Genomic DNA, 20,180 nt, shown 5'->3' with positions numbered 1-20,180 from the left:
ATTAGACATTGGCTTAAGAAAGTTTTTAAAAAATCAAGGCAGCGTTGCCCGGAGCGCAGCATTGCCAGGTCCTCTGCCTTTCAGTGGAGTTCTGAATTGGGCTACTTAAAAATTGTTTCTCAAGGTTGAAGTTTTTCTGCTGGTTAGACATGAATGGATTTGTGACAGTAATGGCTTATTTATTTTGTTAATAATGAATAATGTTAATTCTCATCAAGGTCTAAAGTTGAAGATTAAAATACGTTCATTAATCTGTGGCAAAATATCCTCACCAGCACGTCCCTGAAGACTTAATTAGTTTTGTTTGTTTATGTTTTGACATTTAAAGATGTTTTACTATTTAAAAGCTGTTCAAGGCTTAAAATATCAAAATCAAAAAGAATATATTAATAAATCTCTGTTAATAGTGTGTTGCTTTTGCACTTTTAAAGGCAGGATAGGCAGGAATTATCTAAAAATCTTTTTTTACAAATTTGTTTAAACGGTCTTTGTATACCAATACATAAGTAAAATGTAAGTACTCTGAAAAAGAGAGTATAAAACTCGAGTGTCTGTAGACCTCTCACGACTGTTTTAAACATAGCTAATTTTTTCCATTCGGGACTATCACTCTCTCGTGACCATGGCACCACCCCTGTTGCTATGGGATCTGCCCACACATGCGCACACCCGTTTTGATTTGAACGTGCACGAGGCACTCTAGGAAGAGCAAAAGTACGGCAGAGAAACAGTATTCAGAACTCACAGTACCTGCATATGCAGTCAGCGAAGGCAAACAAGGCAAAAAAAGGAATAAACGAAGAAATCAAACGAGAGTAAATATTGCGTTGCTTTTCCTCGAGTCGACGATGCGGTAGCAGTATTGTCTCCAGTGTGTGGTCCTAATCAGAGTCAACAATGCTTTCATCACGGAACCTCTTCCATGCAAAACACCGTTTATGTTATGGATCTTCCACGAAATTCACCTTCATCGCAGTGTAACTGATGGTAATAAAAAAACTTGCATCAAGGCAATCGGTTTTTTGCTTTGTCTTATAAATATAACTAGCTCGTTTGTTACCGAATCAAAACCAAAATGGTTCTTTATTGGTAAATCAACTATTTTTACAGTATGAATCGCTGAAGTACTTATAAGAGCAATACTATCATGTATTCTGTATAATATAATTTATTACATATTTCATTATTTCCTGTTTTCAATTTCTTCCTTATATTTTTAGCCTACGTGTTTGTTCTAAAACTATTATGTTTACATACAAATACATTTGTATAGGGCTGTTTATATATTATTAACACTTTACATCGTGTGTGTGCTATGTTTATATATTTATTAGTAAACACCATAATTTAGAACAAACAGGAAGACATAGGCTAAGATATAAGGTAAAAAGAAGTAATAGAAAACGAAAGAAATATGAAAACTTTAATAAATGTTAATATTATTGATATTATGAACTCAAATAATTCAAATCTTTCATCTTTCTAAATAAATGATAAACGTAACGTGAAAAAAACACTAAGAGACACAGAGGGAACAGACTTCGACAGAACACCGGATATCTTCTCTAATTATTTTCTATTCAAATTATTAAAAGATTTCCAAATGATTTCATCACTCCAGTCTGTCAGGTTGAGGGCTTATTGCAAACATAAACACCTACGTTTATCTTTAAATGGTGTCTTCGACGATGGTATACTATAAAAATTAAGGTCATCTATTTTGACATTCCTATTCTGACACTCAACAGCACAACAAGACATTTTCTAGTGAGTTATATTGTTCATTTCACTCGTGTCTCATTCATTTCCACTGTTTTTCTGCCACCACATTGCCTATGTATTGGTATATAAAGACAATTTAAACAAATTGGTAAAAAAGTTTTTTTTTAGATAATTCCTGCCTATCATGCCTTTAAGTACACTTCTGCATGTGAATACCCTAATTTAGTGCCTTATTTAGCTATAGTAAGTAAAAAATCAAATTGATTAATATTTGTTTTCTATCTAGGTAGTTAAATAATCAAAAATTACCGCCCAATTAACCAATTATGAAAATAATCGTTAGTTGCAGCCCTAGTACAATGCAGTTTGACCTTCTTTGACCCTTATGGGCCCTTAGTTTACACCTGGTATTAAGTAGGAATGGGCACGTGTAATCGATTTCTCGAGTACTTGAACGTGGCATCGACGATCAATCATGAAAACGATGATCGTGTGGGTTTATTTAAATTTTTTTGTGGTTATAGCAGCATTTGGATATCTGGTTAGCGTTACAGGCACTGTTCCAAATGGCACACTCCGGACTTATGGACTTCCTCAGAGTTCACACTTTGATGACATCATGGAGTGCAGACCTTAGGGACCCTTGAGCGAGTCCATGAGGGCGAACCGGAGTCGTACTTTGGGACAGACGCGGGCATCACGCCAGAAATAGGAAGAGAAGTTGGCCATCAGTGTGAACTTCTCCCTTCCGTTGTCTGATTGGTCTGATTGCTCTTCCACAAGGACTTCTGAGTTGGCTTCACGGAAGACCCCATCAAGGGTACAAAGGGGGCGCTGAGGAGCCCACTTCAAAATGTAAAAATGACAGATTGGACACCCTACGGACTTGTACGGACCGAAAGTCCACATGAAGTGCACCATTTGGAACAGGGCCAATAGCGCCTGTGGTAGTAAAGACAGAGGCACTATGATGCAGTAATTTTAGGATTTACTTCGGTAAGAAGAAAATACAGTCAATCAGGTGCAAAATATACAGCGCTGTCACAAGTTCCCTCTTGTTGACGCTAAAGACAGGTGTAAATGGGGTGTAAAAACGTTTTGAGCTTCTTCACTTTCAAACCACATTCAGAGGTAGTCGAAAACGCATTTGACTGGATTGCTTTGTGGTGTAGATGCGCATGTGGTCAAATGTGTTTGAGCAGCCACAAAAGACCACCTACTGAACACAATGTTTTTCCATTGGACATGACTTCTAGCGCAAACCCAGTGTTCAACACAATCTTTAGGCTTTCATTGATAAAACTAAACCGCTTCTTTTGTTAGTTTAATTTGCAAGTGTTTGAAAGTTGCGCAAAACTTATTTCATCAATTGCTTTGAAATATCAGACTTTTACATATACGCTCAAAACTCTGTGCAGCATGTTTACTAACAACACACAAGCAGCAGACTCTGACTGTATATTAGTTTGCATCATTTTAAACTCTCATTTCTCCCGCTCATGTTTAAATGACAACAGAGGACTCGTCCACAGACCAACCCCTCAAAAAATCAGGACAGAAACGGTCAAAAGTGGACAAAACACTTACCTTTTTTAGGCTGTTCACACTGTACTTCTGTACCTGCATGATATATATGGATTTCTTTCAATTAGCATGTAATGCATTGCACACTTTTGTTAAGTATAAATGTAGGTGGTCAGGATGGGCTATTTTTGCTGCTTAGTTACACTATATTTTCTAAGGAAAAATAAAGTAATGCCTGCATTTACAAACTGCTAGTTGGTTGCTTGGTGATGTTGTACGTGGTTGCATACAAACCTAAAAAATCCTACCTCCTTTATTGTAAGTCTGTAAGTCCTTTTTACCTTGTTTTCCACGATTCCCCTTTTCATTTAATCTTGTGTGGCAGAGAATAGCTGTGGCAGTTGCAAACAAATCAAATAAGGAACATGGAAAGTTAAAGAGAAAACGACCAGAGAGGAAATTTCAGCGCATGCAGATGTGTGCGCATGCGGTACGACAGTTTAGTCTCTGACGGTCTCTTTCCCTGGTTCACTCTCTCCTCGAGTCTCAATGGAAACCTCATGCATGTCCGCTCTCCCATCCCACTCTAAAAGAGAGAGAGGAAGGGAACACTGAGGAAAGTATCGCAACATCAGAAGATCAGCAGAGGACTGCGGAGAGAACACAGACCAGTGGGCTTTGCCATGCTAACCAGGAGGAATGGGGCATGTGTCGGCTGCGCTCTGCCTAGTAAGGATAGCTCGGATCAGATGGACAGTGTGGATTGTACCTGCCCGATAGGAGACTGTTCCTGGGATTGTCTAGCAGGGGTGAATGGATGTTTATCGGACACGTCCTGTCTTTGGTTCCAGCTTCTGGCCAGGGCATACTGGGGGGATGTGGATTTGGGGCTTCGGGAAGCCCAAAAGGGTGTCTCCTGGCGTAGACGGAGGAAGTCATCTCGAAGGAACTGCATGCGGTCTTGGGTAAGTATCTCTGGATCTTCTGTAGGTTAAGTGTAGAAATAAGGGGCAAAGCCAGTGGTTCTGCAGCGGGATGGAGGTTTTTCCCTCATTGGCAGAGCGTCCTGGAGCTGTATTAAGTTACTCGGGGCTGAGGGGGGTAAGGAGACAGCTCTCAGGAATGTGCCGTGCGTCATTCACATCCAGGGTGCTTGCTCAAGTCTCTTATTGACCCAACATCTAGCATATTTTTCAAAGAAGGACAGGCATGTGTGTATGTGCATGGTTTTACATTTCAGTTGTTGTTCCTATATAAGCAACAGTCCCAAATGAGAAACCTCAGGATTCAGCTGTGAGTTTTGCTTGGGTAATCGCTGGCATATTTAACCCAGACGCCAAGTGGAATAACTGAGAGGAAGGTGGTTGAATTGTGTTGCTGTGTTATTCTGTTTGGAAAAGTTTGTGTGTGTTTTAGGAAGAGATGTCTGCGCTCACAAAGAGCTTCACTGTGGCTCCAGAATGACTCATAACTGCACACACACAAACATATTCATGCATTTCATCATACCGTTAGGGAGGAAAATGTTGTCCTTGTAACGGTTGCAAAGGTTGCTCTTGTATAGCTCAAGAAATAAGTAGATAAAGTTTTAACTTCTGTTAATAGTTAAGATGTTTCAAATATTTTTATGTGTAGTTCCTCAAAAAAATGAAATATTATCGTAGATAGCATAATTCAGATACAACCACTATTTAATCCCATTGTCTACACGAAATAAATGAGATGCTATATTACAGGGGAGCTTGTCTTTACTATACGAGTAGTACATGTGCATTTGAACGCACACCATGTTTTTATGCTAATTGACAATTTCTTTTCAATAATCTATTGATCATACCCTTTTAAAAGGCCTATACACTTAACAGACTTTTCAGAATAGTTTTAAAACAACATATTGACAGGTTGGTCAAAATCAAAGTAAGTAACAGACTCTTGAATGTCACCATTAGGATTGGGTGTATTATTTACACTCCTTTATGGACTGAATGGTTTGTATGATGGGTTTTCTGCTGTGGAGTCTCAGACAGAGCTGTCATTCTCTTGTGCTGGACCTTCAGTCATTCAGATGAGTGCTTTTTCCTGCTGTATAATTTAAAAGGTTAAATTTAGCATTGGAAAGAGAACTGTATGCCCGCCACAGACACAAGGACTGACTGTTGGGTGAAAAATAAAAAATTGAAGGTGGATGAATGATATAATTTTTAATAATTGCTTAGAAAACCATGTGAATGAATCAAGATAGCATACAAGGTAAATGTGAATAAAATTTAGAGGGAAACAGTGAACATTGATGCATTTGTATGTTCCAAACCATTTAAAGGGGACATTTCACATCTGACTTTTTTAATGTTGAAGTGCTAAAATTTGGTCCCCAGTGCTTCAACCTAGAAAATATGAAAGACAACAACCCAGTAACTTAGTAATTTGCAAGCATGTGAAAAAATGGGTATTTGAAATTTGGCTCCCCTTATGATGTCAGAATGGGATCTTATTATAATAATCTTAAGAAAATCTTGTGAAGTGCCCCCTTTAATAAAAGCTATACAGTAATATTCTCTACACAGCTTTTATTTAAAAATTACAGGAAACTATCTACTGTGGATTATGTTTTAAATAGCAAGCCAAGCATACATGGGATGCATAGTGCATAGTACTGCAAAGTAATACAAAATAGCTGTACGCTATTCATAATCATAACGTAGTTTTTCCCCTTGTTTCTATTCGGCTCCCTGTAAAACTCTCTCTCTTTTTTATGTTGTGGACGGCATCCAGTACTGAAACAGGTGACGTCATTCTTGGGCTCAATTATGTAAAAGCCCAGCCCAGACTCTAGAGACTTCCACAGCTGTTTGTACCTGAGCCCAGCCATGCTCAAATACGCTTGTTCACTTATAATGCATGCATCCATCTCCTGGATGGGATAGACCACAGTCTGGTCTGTTTGGCAGGCAGAGTGACCCGATGTCTGTATGGTGCTGTGAGAACAGACCACAGACACACACCCTGTGGTACAGTGGGATTTTATTGCCATTATTTCATAATGTAAATAACATGAAGTTCCCTCCAGGAGATGAGGAACGGCCGATGTTGCCCGTCCCAGATGTTTCAATGTGAAATATCCCATTTCATAAGTAGATGAACCTGATAAGAGTGCAAACCATGTTGTGATGTGTGTGACGTGTTCATGCATGAAGGGGTCATTGGTTATAGGAAAGAAAAATGTCTGCATTGATTCATTGTGTTTTTTTGTGTGGAGGGGTTTGCCATGGCAGAAATTTGAGATGTGAGAAGTCGTGTAAGCGATGCTTTATAAACACTGACTGAATATTCTGTTTCAATTCCTTCTGCCCTTTAGAGAAATTCATTGTTCTTTACAGATACCATATGGATGACTTATGTGACATTGTGCATTCAAGCTCTATTTCAAAACCTTGTGGGATGCCTTACTTTCTGCTGCAAATGTAGGCAGCTAAGACTAAATCATAACCTTATTAATGACTTGTCTGAAACCTTGTGGCAACACTGGGTAAAACTTTACAGCTTGGTGGTTATAGTCTTCCAGTAACTCAGTGGTAGGGCATTGCGTTAACAGTGCAAAAGGTTGTGGGTTTGATTATGTGAATACACATAGTGATAGAGTGTATATCTTGTATTGCATTGTAACTCGCTTTGGATTAAAACGTCTGCCAAATGCATTAAGTAAGGGATGATGTACAGGTGCTGGTCATATAATTAGAATATCATCAAAAAGTTGATTTATTTCACTAATTCCGTACAAAAAGTGAAACTTGTTTATTATATTCATTCATTACACACAGACTGATATATTTCAAATGTTTATTTCTTTTAATTTTAATGATTATAACTGACAACTAAGGAAAATCACAAATTCAGTATCGTAGAAAATTAGAATATTACATAAGACCAATGCAAAGGATTTTTAGAAATCTTGGCCAACTGAAAAGTATGAACATTAAAAGTATGAGCATGTACAGCACTCAATACTTAGTTGGGGCTCCTTTTGCTTGAATTATTGTAGCAAGGCGACCTTTGCATGGATATGATCAGTCTGTGGCAGTGCTCAGGTGTAATGAGAGCCCAGGTTGCTCTGATAGTGGCCTTCAAATCTTCTGCATTGTTGGGTCTGGCATATCACATCTTCCTCTTCACAATACCCCATAGATTTTCTATGGGGTAATGGTCAGGCAAGTTTGCTGGCCAATTAAGAAAAGGGATACCATGGTCTGTAAACCAGGTACTGGTAGCTTTGGCATTGTATGCAGGTGCCAAGTCCTGTTGAAAAATTTAATCTGCATCTCCATAAAGTTGGTCAGCAGCAGGAAGCATGAAGAGCTCTAAAACTTCCTGGTATACGGCTGCGTTGACCTTGGACCTTAGAAAACACAATGGACCAACAAAAGCAGATGACATGCCACCCCAAACCATCACTGACTGTGGAAACTTTTACACTGGACCTCAAGCAACATGGATTGTGTGCCTCTTCTATCTTAGTCCAGACTATGGTACCCTGATTTCCAAAGGAAATGCAAAATTTACTTTCATCAGAGAACATAACTTTGGACCACTCAGCAGCAGTCCAGAAGCGAGACTATTCTGATGCTGTCTGTTGTTTAAGAGGGGCTTGACACAAGGATTGCAACAGCTGAAACCCAGGTCTTGAATACGTCTGTGCGTAGTGGATCTTGACGCACTGACTCCAGCTGCAGTCCACTTTTTGTGAGTCTCCCCTACATTTTTTAAATGGTTTTGTTTCACAATCCTCTCCAGGGTGAGGTGTCAATGGTCGTGTTTTGGACAACTGTCAAGTCAGCAGTCTTCCTCATTATTGTGTAGCCCACAGAACTAGACTGAGAGACCATTTGAAGGCCTTTGCAGGTGTTTTGAATTAATTAGCTGATGAGAGTGTGGCACAAACAAACTATTTTGTTTGATCATTTGCAAATATAATGTCATACAGGGTTGTAAAGATTTATTATGGGTCGACCAATATGGATTTTTTTATGCCGATACCGAATTTTTTTTCCCATCAGCCTTAGCCGATGACCGATACAGGCTGCCAATTTTCTTTAGCCGATATTTGGAGCCGATACTGCTTTTGCTCATTTTGTTTACATCATAAAAATTACACAATGATAATGACTATTTACAACCTATTTAATGCTTAGGTCTAAGTTTTAGTGCACTTAACTTATTCTCTTGTAGAGCAAATGTCTTTCATAAAAAGACAAGGAAAATGTAAACAGCAATGCTGATCAAAAAACAACTTAAAAAGAATTGTGGATAACATGCGCATTGCCGCACTTCTGTACCTCACACACCCTAGGGCCCTATAATAAATGCGAGGGATAGTTAGTTTGCCTCAGCTCGCTTAAAGCGCATAAAACTGAACAAATACATGAGGATTTGTGTTCGGACTTCGGTCAGATAGTAGAGCGCGTGCACGTGAGAGAGACATGGATGAGGGAGTGCATCTTTGCGCTCCCAGTGAACGGAAATGTTGACAAAACTTACAAAATAACAGTTCTCCGTTCACATAAAAGTCATGTGGGAACCGCTCGGAACTAAGTGCTTAGCGTCGAATTTCTTATTTTTTTCGCTGACGAAAATTCCGCGAAATTCCGCGTTAACAACCATGAACTGCGCTCTCCACAATGACGAGAAACTATCAGCAATGGATAATGATTTTTAGCCTTTTACTACTACATATATTTATGGAGATGAGAATTAAAAACCCACCCTGTTCAGCTGATTACATGACCTGCGTTCGCTTGCGACATTATGAGCATGCGTCGCGTCCAAACATACGGTTAGCCTAAACTCTATTTGAAGCTCCCTAAATACAATGGCAAGCAGTTTTATAGGCATTTGCGTTTTCCATTTGGACCACCAAACTTTCTTAGCTATGGTTGCACGCACATATATAGCAACGTGTTTACACTTTCAAAGTATATGGCAATATTTCAGTCAAACAGCTAAAAGATGCTTTGAAGTTTAAAACTTACCAGAGCAGGCTTGCAGCGCTCCGCTCTACTAGTGGGGGGAGGGGGAATGCACGGGCTGCAGGCAGTCTCAAGCAACACAGAGCTGCCTTTGGACCTGCTAAAATCGGCCAAATGTATCGGCCGGACGATATATCGGTCGATCACTACGATTAATCGTGCAAATGCACGTTTTCTCATTGAATGAATTTGAATGAATTACGGTGAAATTCGGGCACATCCAAAAACCCGAGGGGCACTCTCGTGCAGAAACTCCAATTGTGCCACAAAAGAAGTAGCATTACAAACGTTATTCAAGGAAATGTCTAGAAGAATATTTATATCGCCGTTCTTCAGATTGTTTCAGGTATTTTCATGATAATAAAGAATATTTTGAATGATTTTGTTTAAAGAGTGTTGCTTTTTTAAATGCACGTTATAAACAACTCTGACTCATAATGATTCTAGATTGATAAGGACTTCTTTCTAACCAAAACGCCATAGTACATGCACAAGCTGCGCATGAAACACAAAATCGCAGCCTTGCGATTCAGAATCGATTTTAGACAGGTTTTTGTAATGGCACACGCGATTTATTGTTACAGCCCTAATGTCATATATGTTAATAAAAATTTATTTTTATTTAATTTTTGTGTAATATTAACCTGTACCTGTCAAAATGATCCAGGTTACTATGTGTTATTAGCCTCAGGCAGTTGTTATCTCGGAATAACATACCTTGGAATTTCGCGACTGGCCAATCAGAATCAAGCATTTTAGAGTGACGTGTAATAACATAAAATAATTCATTTAGCAGTCACTTTTATCCAAAGCCATTTACAACTGTGAAGAAATAAAAGCTATTTGGGTTTTTGCTAGACAGCTAGTTATGACCTTCCACAAACTTGTCACAATGAATTTTGGGATTGTCTTCTTCATAAAGGATATGACACTGACATTTAGATTTGGCTAAAAGTTTGTACTTTATAGTATATGAACTTCATTCCTTGTAAAAAAAACTCTTCTGTTGTTAAGTGACCTTATGCTGATTTGATATACTGTCGAAGTAAAAAGCTCACACAATATTGAACAAAGCTATAGTATGACTTTGGGCCACATTGTGTAGTTTTGTATGAATTAAGCATGATTGTATTATTTTAATCAGGCAGCTTGTTTAGAGTAAAACTGGTTATCAAAAGGCAAATGTTTTAAAACATATAGTGTCTTGTTCAATTATTTCCTTTTGAATTTTGTCAGTCTTTAATCATAAATGTTAAATGTGATTCTTGACTAATGTGTCAATTTTGGGTCAAGATTAAACATTGTCTCTTCTTAAAAGCCAGTCTTTAAATGCTATTAAATGCTTAATATGTAATGTTTCAGTTTAGTGCTGGTTTGGTACTGGTTAACAGTAGGGTTGTGACAATTAATCGGGCAAATGCGCGTTTTCTCAATTAATGAATTTGAATGAATTACGGTGAAATGCAGCCACATCCGAAAGCCAGGGGGCGCTCTCGCTTAGAAACACCATTTGTGCCACAGAGGAAGTAGCATTACTAACACTTTTCCAGGAAATATCTAGAGGCATATTTATATCGCTGTTCTTCAGATTGTTTCAGGTATTTTCATGATAATAAAGAATATTTTAAATGATTGTGCTTGACGAGTGTTGCTTTTTTAAATGCTTGTTATAAACGAGTCAAACTTGTAGTGATTTTAGATTGATAAGGACTTCCTACTGATCACGGAGCCGTAGTACATGCACAAGCTGTGCATGAAACACTGAATCGGAGCCTTACGATTCAGAATCGATTTTAGACAGGTCTTTTTAATGGGAGCGCGATGCATCAATGCACATCCCTAGTTAACAGTATGTATATAAGTTAATAGTATAAAAGTTAATTGGTAAAGCTTGTAAATGAGTATAGGTGAATGACTATGCATGGTGATGCAATAAATAAAACAAAAGTGAACTCGAGTCATGGTGACACTATACATTTCAATTAAAAGCTCTGTTATCATCAAAAGCAAATTTCAAAAGCCTAAATGTAGTTCATATACAGCTCATGCTATATTCTGAACTTATAGTCTATAGCTTTGTCTAAGAAACAAAATACTAATATTTAGGTCTTTGTAATTTATTTCAAAACATATGAATACGTTAAACTTGGTATAATGTCTATCTTTAAATGTGCTCACTGCAAATGAGATTTGGGAGCTATAGGGGAAGATTTCTAAGTGGTCAAGGCACTTAACCTCAGGTTTCTCCAGACAGACTCTCTCAAGTGTACTTAAAGCCACTTTAGAGGCTATTAAATGACGAATTAACGCTTTATCTGTCTCTTCCAGGCCAAGCAGAAAGATGGATATGAGCGCAGTGAGACCTCAGCTCTTTCTCCGGCCGCTGATGAGGAGCCCTTCTCATGGCCGGGACCTAAAACACTGTGTCTACACCGCACCTCTCAAGGCTTTGGGTTTACTCTCCGCCATTTCATCGTATACCCACCGGAGTCTGCTATGCAGTCTTCTTATAAGGTCAGAAAACATCACTCACACCAAGCGCAGTTCAGATATTGGGTTGGTTCTTATCAGTTAACTTCCTCTTTGAACATAACTCATAGACCCCTTCACGGTTCACGTCACAGGCTGTTCCTACTGCGCATGTCGGGGTCAGAAAAGTCATTACAGCAGATTGAGTTGCGTATTATTCGGTATCGTCAAAAATGCCTACTTACGTCGTGGGCTGTGAAAATCGCACCAGGTCTTCCGTTAAGTTTTCGCGATTCATGCAGAATCTCAAAAACAAAAAAATACAACATCTGCGTCTGCAAGCAATTAACGTGCAGACTGGGACAATGCAAAGATCAAAGAGGCTTGTGTTTGTAGTGCTCACTTCATTTGAGGTAAGTCATCATTTTTCAGCACTGTTAGATTAAATTATGAAGCCTAAATGGTATGAACAGTTGGACCCCGTGCTGCGCGCGCACCCGATAGTCATTCAATGTTTACAAACCTTGAAGGGGTCTATAGGGTAATTCATTTTTGATATCGCGAATGAGGGTGTCACAATTTCGATTTTAAATCAAAATTAGAATAACAGGTGTCAAGTGTCTCATATATATATACTGCATACATTGAGTGATTTCAATCACATCTGAGAAATATGTTTTGTTATGGGGTCTAATTATATTGATGTAGTTATTGTAAGTCACAGGCATAACGGCACCAACTGGCAACAGGAAGTGTGTCTAGTAACAGACTTTAAAATAGTCCACATATATTTACCCAAGTTGATTCAGACATGGTCAGAAAACTGTAGAGACGTGTGTGATGTAAAATTGTGCAAGGCTTTGGGATATGTTAAATAGTGTTGACATGGCAGCCTGTCAAACTTTAATACTATTTTTAGGTGTATTTAAGGCTTTAAGCATGCTTATAAAATTTGTCACAGATGTCAAAGTTCTTTGCCGGTAGGCATGGGCAAAACGATCAAAATAGCCACACATAGGTGTGGCACAAGAGTTCTGCTTTTGAGTAAAATCCTTGATCTTGCGACACGTTTTCTTAAAAAAGGAATGTGCGGGATATTTATGCAGTTTTATGCAATGAAATAGCGGGAACTTGCAAAAGTTATGGGAACTTGCAAACGTTGCGGGAACTTGAAAAAACTGTTTTCAGCTTTTGCAGCTTTTCAATGATGTTCATGTCACATAATCACAACACTTCATAACGTTCCCATGGCAACAGGAGACATGGCTGCGCTTGTGTGATGCAACATTTTTCAACTTTCTGCTAAGATATATGTGATTTTTGCTACGAAAATGAAGGGATTATGAAATCATGCAAGCCTGCATATTTTGCACACGGAAATCTGCAATTTATGATGTGAAAGTGCGGCATTTTTGACAAAAATGTGTCCCCCGCATAAGGCGTAAAAAAAAATTGTTTGGTTCCGGTTTCCGACCGACCCTGCCAAGTTATGTGCGACCCAAATTTATTTTATGAGCTTGGGGAAGAAATAATACACATTAAATAAATACACAAATAAAAAAACTTTGAGGCGAACTATAATTTACCTTTTAGTACAGCACCGTTTTTGTAAAGCACGCGTCCTCCAGCAACAAACAAAGCAGCTACACGGTCGTTAACACAATAGTTCACAGATCGTTGTCGCCACTTACAAAGGCACTGGTAAAGTGGTATTTTTTGGTGTGCATTCGAGATGCTGTTTCGTGCACAGCAACGTGATCTTTTGCCCCGCCGAAAGTTGTAAATTACAGACAAAAAAAGACGAGCTGAACAACGATATGCAAGTGGGCTTTTCTCTTCCAGAGAGCACAAACCAAGGCTCATTTTTGCTGGCAGTAAGTGAATTATAATATTTGAATTTATGGTATTATGACCAGGGCTTGACATTAACACCCGCAAAACGCGGGTAAGATTTCGGCCGTAAAGCGGGTTGTAGTTTTCTTAAAAGTTATGCAAAATGATAAACAATACGCAATAAGACACTGGGAAACTACAACTGTCATGGGCATTCTGCACCCAGAGCAACGCACAGAGATCTGTTGAGAGACGCGCACGCGATCAGCGGGGCGTTGCGGACCAAAGCGTCACCTTCCAGAGAGCGCGCGAGAGCTGATGGATTTGCGAATGCACAAGAGGACGCAGTCTGAGCGCATACACACTTCGGGAAAGATAAAACAATTGCATGGAAGTGATTGAAGAGATATAAATTGCGTGCACACTCTCAGTGCAAGAGCGAAGAGAAATTCAGCGCATACCTGAATGCACACGAAATCAAAAGAAACCCGCCATCGAGAGGTTCGCGCATCGTTTTAATGTAACAATAATGCCCTCCCGACATTTGTCATTAAAAGTTTTAAATCACTTTTATCAGAAACCATTTAGCTTATAAAATACATCTGCATGACAGTAAAATTAATGTACATATCTTGACAGTATTTACTGCTGTTGTTAATAAATATTTAAAGTGGTTATCGATGGGTTTTGTGTTTATCTTTTCAGTTTAGAATTAGTGTTTCTTCTACACCCCTGTTCTACTTTTAATATATTCATTCAAAGTTAATCTATTTATGCCTTACTTACTAGCATGTTTTTCATGCACCTTATATGATCTATACTGATATACCAGCTATATACCAGCTAATAAATGTTGTCTTAATTCGGGTAGTGCATTTGAAATTCAGTCTGCATCTAATTTAGAAAGTACATTTGCTCGAATTAAAGTCATTTTAGGATGCCAAAGTCAAATTTAATCATATAAAATTTAACTTTGGCTAGTACCTTTGAAAAACAACTAGCCACTTTGGCTGGTGAGCAAAAAAGTTAATGTCAAGCCCTGATTATGAATTTGTTGAAGAGTTCCACTTTTATACTTTAGCCACAGGCTCACGTAAGATATTTTTTCATATCATACAGTGTTTTCCACACATAAGTTAGACTAATTCTAGTTAGACAGATTCAACACCGGCCTCCACATATTGCGTTTCGTTATCTATTTATTTTTTTACTTTAAAACACGCAGTGTATTCGTTCAGCTGCATTTACTGTTCCTGCTCTCTCTCTCTCTCTCTCTCTCTCTCTCTCTCTCTCTCTCTCTCTCTCTCTCTCTCTCTCACACGCACACACACACACACACACACACACACACACAATTAAAAAGAGATAATCCGTGGAGATACGTGGCTCTGCGCTGCGTGAGACAAACACGCAATATGGCCAAAGTCATCTCAAATATATCCGCTATAAAATTTAAATATTTAACAATTTCCTACCTATCCCTTGCTGCCACTGTAAAAAAAATAAAAAATAAAATAAAATAAATTCCCTACCGACCCATGACCTAAACTGACAACCAACCAGAACCAAACTTATTTTTTTTTATGCCCAAATATGCGGACTTTGGGTGATTATGCGTTAAATCATGCGCTTTCCAGTAAGGTACTTGCTCAATCGCCATGCATGTCTGTTGTATATGCAGACTAACCCTCCTCCCAGTGACCAATGGTCCATAGCCGGATTAAAGCTCTGGTTTCCCACCATCCACCAACTGCCATTTATGAAGCCTTCAAAGATAAAGCTTAAAATTGAAAACCTGGCAGGATCATTTGTGCCGCTTATAGATAATGCCTCCTTACCGCTTAGTTACTGTTAGCAAACATGCGATTCACGGTAATCCTGTCACTGCCGCAAATCTGACAACAAAACACGTGCACAACATGAATATGCATGTTTTTAAAGAATGACGCCAAGGGAATAGAAACTAATGAAATAATATTGGATTTAATTAATCTGGATAATGTGGATAAAGATTAATAGGTCTCTGTTTTTGTGATAACTGCAAATAGTTGTGTTGGATAACTCTGAATGAATGTTATCCCAAAGACTTCTTGATTTGAAGATTTTTAAAAGCTCAAGATCTTCAGATTAACTTTCTTTCATCTGCTTTCTCTTTCAGGATGAAGACAATAGCAGCAGAGGTGAGTTGACCTGTGATTCACATCTACATTCAGTATGTGTTTGTTTAGGCCTTTTTGCTCTCTCCCAATAAACATGGCTGTGGCTTTGATGGGCAGAGCTGATCGTAGCTTCATTCATGAACATAAGACATCACAAGAACTAGAAGTGGAGCAATAAAAGATACAGTATTTCCTGCAGGAAAAGCCTTTGATTATATTTTTGGATCAGATCTTTTCTTGGAGAAACCAGGCCTGTGCAGCGTCTGCTATAAACTCATGAGCGAGGTGTAATATTCAGTGACCTGCATTTGACCTTATACCATGTGAATTGCTGGGAATCTTTGATGATGGAGCCCGGGGCAGGAACACTCCCAGCTGGCAGTGCAGTGAGCTGTGGGGTGGTTGAGCAGCTGTGGGTTGGTGTTTGGTTACGACATGAATTTTGGTTGAATGGTAGGCATCTGTATTACACATAGCATGAGACAATGGCATGCATACATCTAAGGCTGGGTGATATAGCTAAAAATAATTTAATATTTAATATTTTATTATAATCACAAAAAAGCTAATGTTTTTTTTAACAATTAATGACTTCATAGTATAATAAGATTTATGAATTCATTAAAAAGAGCAATTGTAGGTTTTTGATTTTACTGAGTGTTTTAGAAAGTGTCCATATTGATCTATGTTTGTATTTTTATATGTACTGTATATACAGTATGTCTATTTTTAGTGTTGTAACCCTCAGAGTCTTTTTTGGTGGTGTGGATTGTTTATAGCTGTGATTGTAATGATCCTATCAGTGTGGCTTTGAAACCGTGTCCTAGCTATGTTTTTGTATTTTAATTCATTTCTCTAGCTACACATGGTAAACTTTCCCACTATGTCATATAATATTACAAACACCCTGCTATTTTGCAAGTTCTCCCACTTAGAAATCATGGAGGGGTCTGAAATTGTCATCGTAGGTGCATGTCCACTGTGAGAGACATAATCAAAAAAATCCAATGTATGATTTTTTTTAACTATTTATTTGTATGATACAGCTTCAAATAAGTATTTGAACACCTGAGAAAGTCAATGTTAATATTTGGAACAGTAGCCTTTGCAATTACAAAGGTCAAACGTTTCCTGTAGTTTTTCACCAGGTTTGCACACACTGCAGGAGGGATTTTGGCCCACTCCTCCACACAAATCTTCTCTAGATCAGTCAGGTTTCTGGTCTGTCGCTGAGAAACATGGAGTTTAAGCTGCCTCCAAAGATTCTCTATTGGATTTAGGTCTGGAGACTGGCTAGGCCACGGCAGTACCTTGATATGCTTCTTACAGAGCCACTCCTTGGTTATCCTGGCTGTGTGCTTCGGGTCATTGTCCTGTTGGAAGACCCAGCCTCGACCCATCTTCAATGCTCTAACTGAGGGAAGGAGGTTGTTCCCCAAATCTTGCAATACATGGCCCCGGTCATCTTCTCCTTAATACAGTGCAGTCGCCCTGTCCCATGTGCAGAAAAACACCCCCAAAGCATGATGCTTCCAACCCCCATACTTCACAGTAGGGATGGTGTTCTTGGGATGGTACTCATCATTCTTCTTCCTTCAAACACGTTTAGTGGAATTATGACCAAAAAGTTCTATTTTGGTCTCATCTGACCACATGACTTTCTCCCATGACTCCTCTGGATCATCCAAATGGTCACTGGCAAACTTAAGACGGGCCTGGACATGTGCTGGTTTAAGCAGGGGATCCTTCCGTGCCATGCATGATTTCAAACCATGATGTCTTAGTGTATTACCAACAGTAACCTTGAAAACGGTGGTCCCAGCTCTTTTCAGGTCATTGACCCGCTCCTCCCGTGTAGTTCTGGGCTGATTTCTCACCTTTCTTAGGATCATTGAGACCCCACGAGATAAGATCTTGCATGGAGCCCCAGTCCGAGGGAGATTGAGAGTCATGTTTAGCTTCTTCTTTTGCCTCTATTATCTTTGGACAGCTCTTTGGTCTTGGCCATGTTAGTAGTTGAATTCTTACTGATTGTATGGGGTGGACAGGTGTCTTTATGCAGCTAACGACCTCAAAGAGGTGCATCTAATTTAGGATAATAAATGGAGTGGAGGGGGACATTTTAAAGTCAGACTAACAGGTTTTCGAGGGTCAGAATTTTAGCTGATAGACCGGTGTTCAAATACTTATTTGCAGCTGTATCATACAAATAAATAGTTAGAAAATTCATACATTGTGATTTCTGGATGACAATTCCAGGCCCCTCCATGATTTCTAAGTGGGATAACTTGCAAAATAGCAGGGTGTTCAAACACTTATTTTCCTCACTGTACCTGCCAACACTCCTGCTTTTCCTGAGAGTCTACTGTATTTCACACCCATCTCCCAACACACATTTTGTTAATTCTCCCAGAAAACTCCTGTCATTTGAATGACCCAAACCTTAATATATGAGTAATCCTATCAATGTATTATTTCAATGTTGTCCCGTTGCCAGACCTTTAAGGAAATGCACCCTACTCTCACAATCAACACATACATTCAACTCATTTGCGACTTCTTTAACCTGGCAACCTGCAGCCCGGGGTCAGCATGAACAATGCTTGGGCTAGTTGACAGAATTGTCACATGCACGTTTGACCTGTGTGGCTCCTTCACTACGTGCATTAGGTCACCAAATTAACCTTGCAGTAGTGTCAGTATAGATAAATTAAGCAACAACAGACAAATAAAACTCAATCAGCGTTCTTTACTGATTTTCTTTTGTAATAAGGATTCATCTATATTTCATTTGTAAATAATAGACCTGTATGTTGACAGGTATGGTTGTTTATTATTTATCAAATATGTTCTAATTGAATGGAATGTGTTTAGTTTGGCCTTTTACTGTCAACAGACAAATTACTTAAATAATATCTAATAGCATGCATCCTGGGTGAAATGTGAAATAAAGGTGCTATATGATCTAGGGTTTATCATTAAGTTTTGTTGATAGACAAATTGCTTACTTCAAAGTCTCATGTTACAGCAGTGAGAAAAGGCCATTGTTTTAGTATCTGGGATCATTTATAATTTTTATGGTCCTGGTGATGACAACCTGCCGCTTCGGCCACATGCCCCCAGATATACAGACTGTAAATCAGTGTATTCTGACATCCAGATTCATTAGTTAATAGACGCTCACCTTTGTTGACCCAGAGACATCAGAAGAACCCTTTGTGAGCATTGGTCGACTGTAACATGGCATGCATGCCTGAATGATCAGTGAGAAACATTAGTAAGAACTAGACAGAAGTACAGTGTACAGGGATCCATCTTTTGCTCTCTGGTTCTGCTTGCTGTTCTGCTGCAGTGTTTGACAGGTCTCTACTCGTTCGCATCCGGCTTATGTCTGATACACCCCAACACGACAGCATGACCTGCGCTGGCTTTCATCTGCAGCACATACACATATTTTTACCTCTGTGTCACACACACATACTCAACATACATCTGCCCTGTCATAGATGCTTTTTACTAGAAAGGTCAAGGCCTGTATTCACAAAACATTTTCTTTTACCACTAAGGCTGGATTTACTCTGCATATCTTAATGCCCAATTCCGATTTGTAGCCTGTATCAGATTTTTTGACGTCCTGCTTACATAATCTTTTAAAAGCGACTCTATTCGTTATCTGCATTTACGCTGAACACTAAAATTCAAAGTAGACTGACCTGGAGCAGCTTAAACCACAGAGGAAGTAAAATGTTGCGATATACAATGGACACAGAAAAAATTATTATAGTAGATTATAGAGCTTCATTCTGTAACAAGACATAAAACTTTAACATTACTCTACTTAGCAGAGCTGTCGTACTGCATTGCACTTTGTCATGTGATTGTGGGTGGTGTCCACCTGAGTTGAGGTCATTTGCCAGCATCGCATTTTTAAGAAGCACGACACGTCTTGAGATGGGAATATCCGATCTGTCCACTTAAAGTACATAGCGGAGGCGAATGCATGTATCCAATTCATATCCAATTTATTACCACATATGAAAGAGTCCTGAAACCAATCAGAGAATATAGGAATTTATGCGCTTTTTCCTTTTTACACGTCTGTGGGTCATATCCCACTTCAAACAGGAAGTGTAAATGCAGACTAACCGTGGGTTCACACCAGCGCGTTTGAGGCATCAAAATCACGCCTACTGCGTCTAGTTTGCAGCGTGAACATTTTGAGTTTACTCGCTTCATTCGCACGTGTGAAATTCTAGTCATCGAGACATTCACGTGGAAATTCGCGTCATGGGAGGGCCTTCCATAGGCTTCTGCGACTCCGCTCGCTTCCTGTAATCACGTCACTACTAGAGCAAGCTCCTGATTGGTTAATCCGGTGCATTTTTCCGCCAAAGTTAAAATTTTTTAACTTGCGCATTTGCTGCCGCAACGCTCGATTTGCGCCATTCGCGCA

The 20,180-nt window shown here is 39.0% G+C and overlaps 1 protein-coding gene across 1 annotated transcript in view; it reads left to right on the top strand.

Annotated features, from left to right (window-relative positions):
- The first annotated feature begins 3,387 nt into the window (after nt 1–3,387).
- Nucleotides 3,388–20,180, top strand: part of LOC141363396 (rho GTPase-activating protein 21-like) — a 35,791-nt gene continuing 18,998 nt past the window's right edge. The window contains exons 1-3 of the mRNA XM_073866067.1: nt 3,388–4,211; nt 11,595–11,780; nt 15,727–15,748. Coding sequence (XP_073722168.1) covers nt 3,930–4,211; nt 11,595–11,780; nt 15,727–15,748 — 490 coding nt within the window. The 5' untranslated portion in view covers nt 3,388–3,929. The remainder of the gene's footprint in view (nt 4,212–11,594; nt 11,781–15,726; nt 15,749–20,180) is intronic.

The sequence above is a fragment of the Misgurnus anguillicaudatus genome, unplaced genomic scaffold (assembly GCF_027580225.2).
Source record: "Misgurnus anguillicaudatus unplaced genomic scaffold, ASM2758022v2 HiC_scaffold_34, whole genome shotgun sequence".
NCBI lineage: Eukaryota > Metazoa > Chordata > Actinopteri > Cypriniformes > Cobitidae > Misgurnus > Misgurnus anguillicaudatus.
The sequence above is the reverse complement of the archived record's forward strand: the minus strand, read 5'-3'. Positions and strand labels throughout refer to the sequence as shown.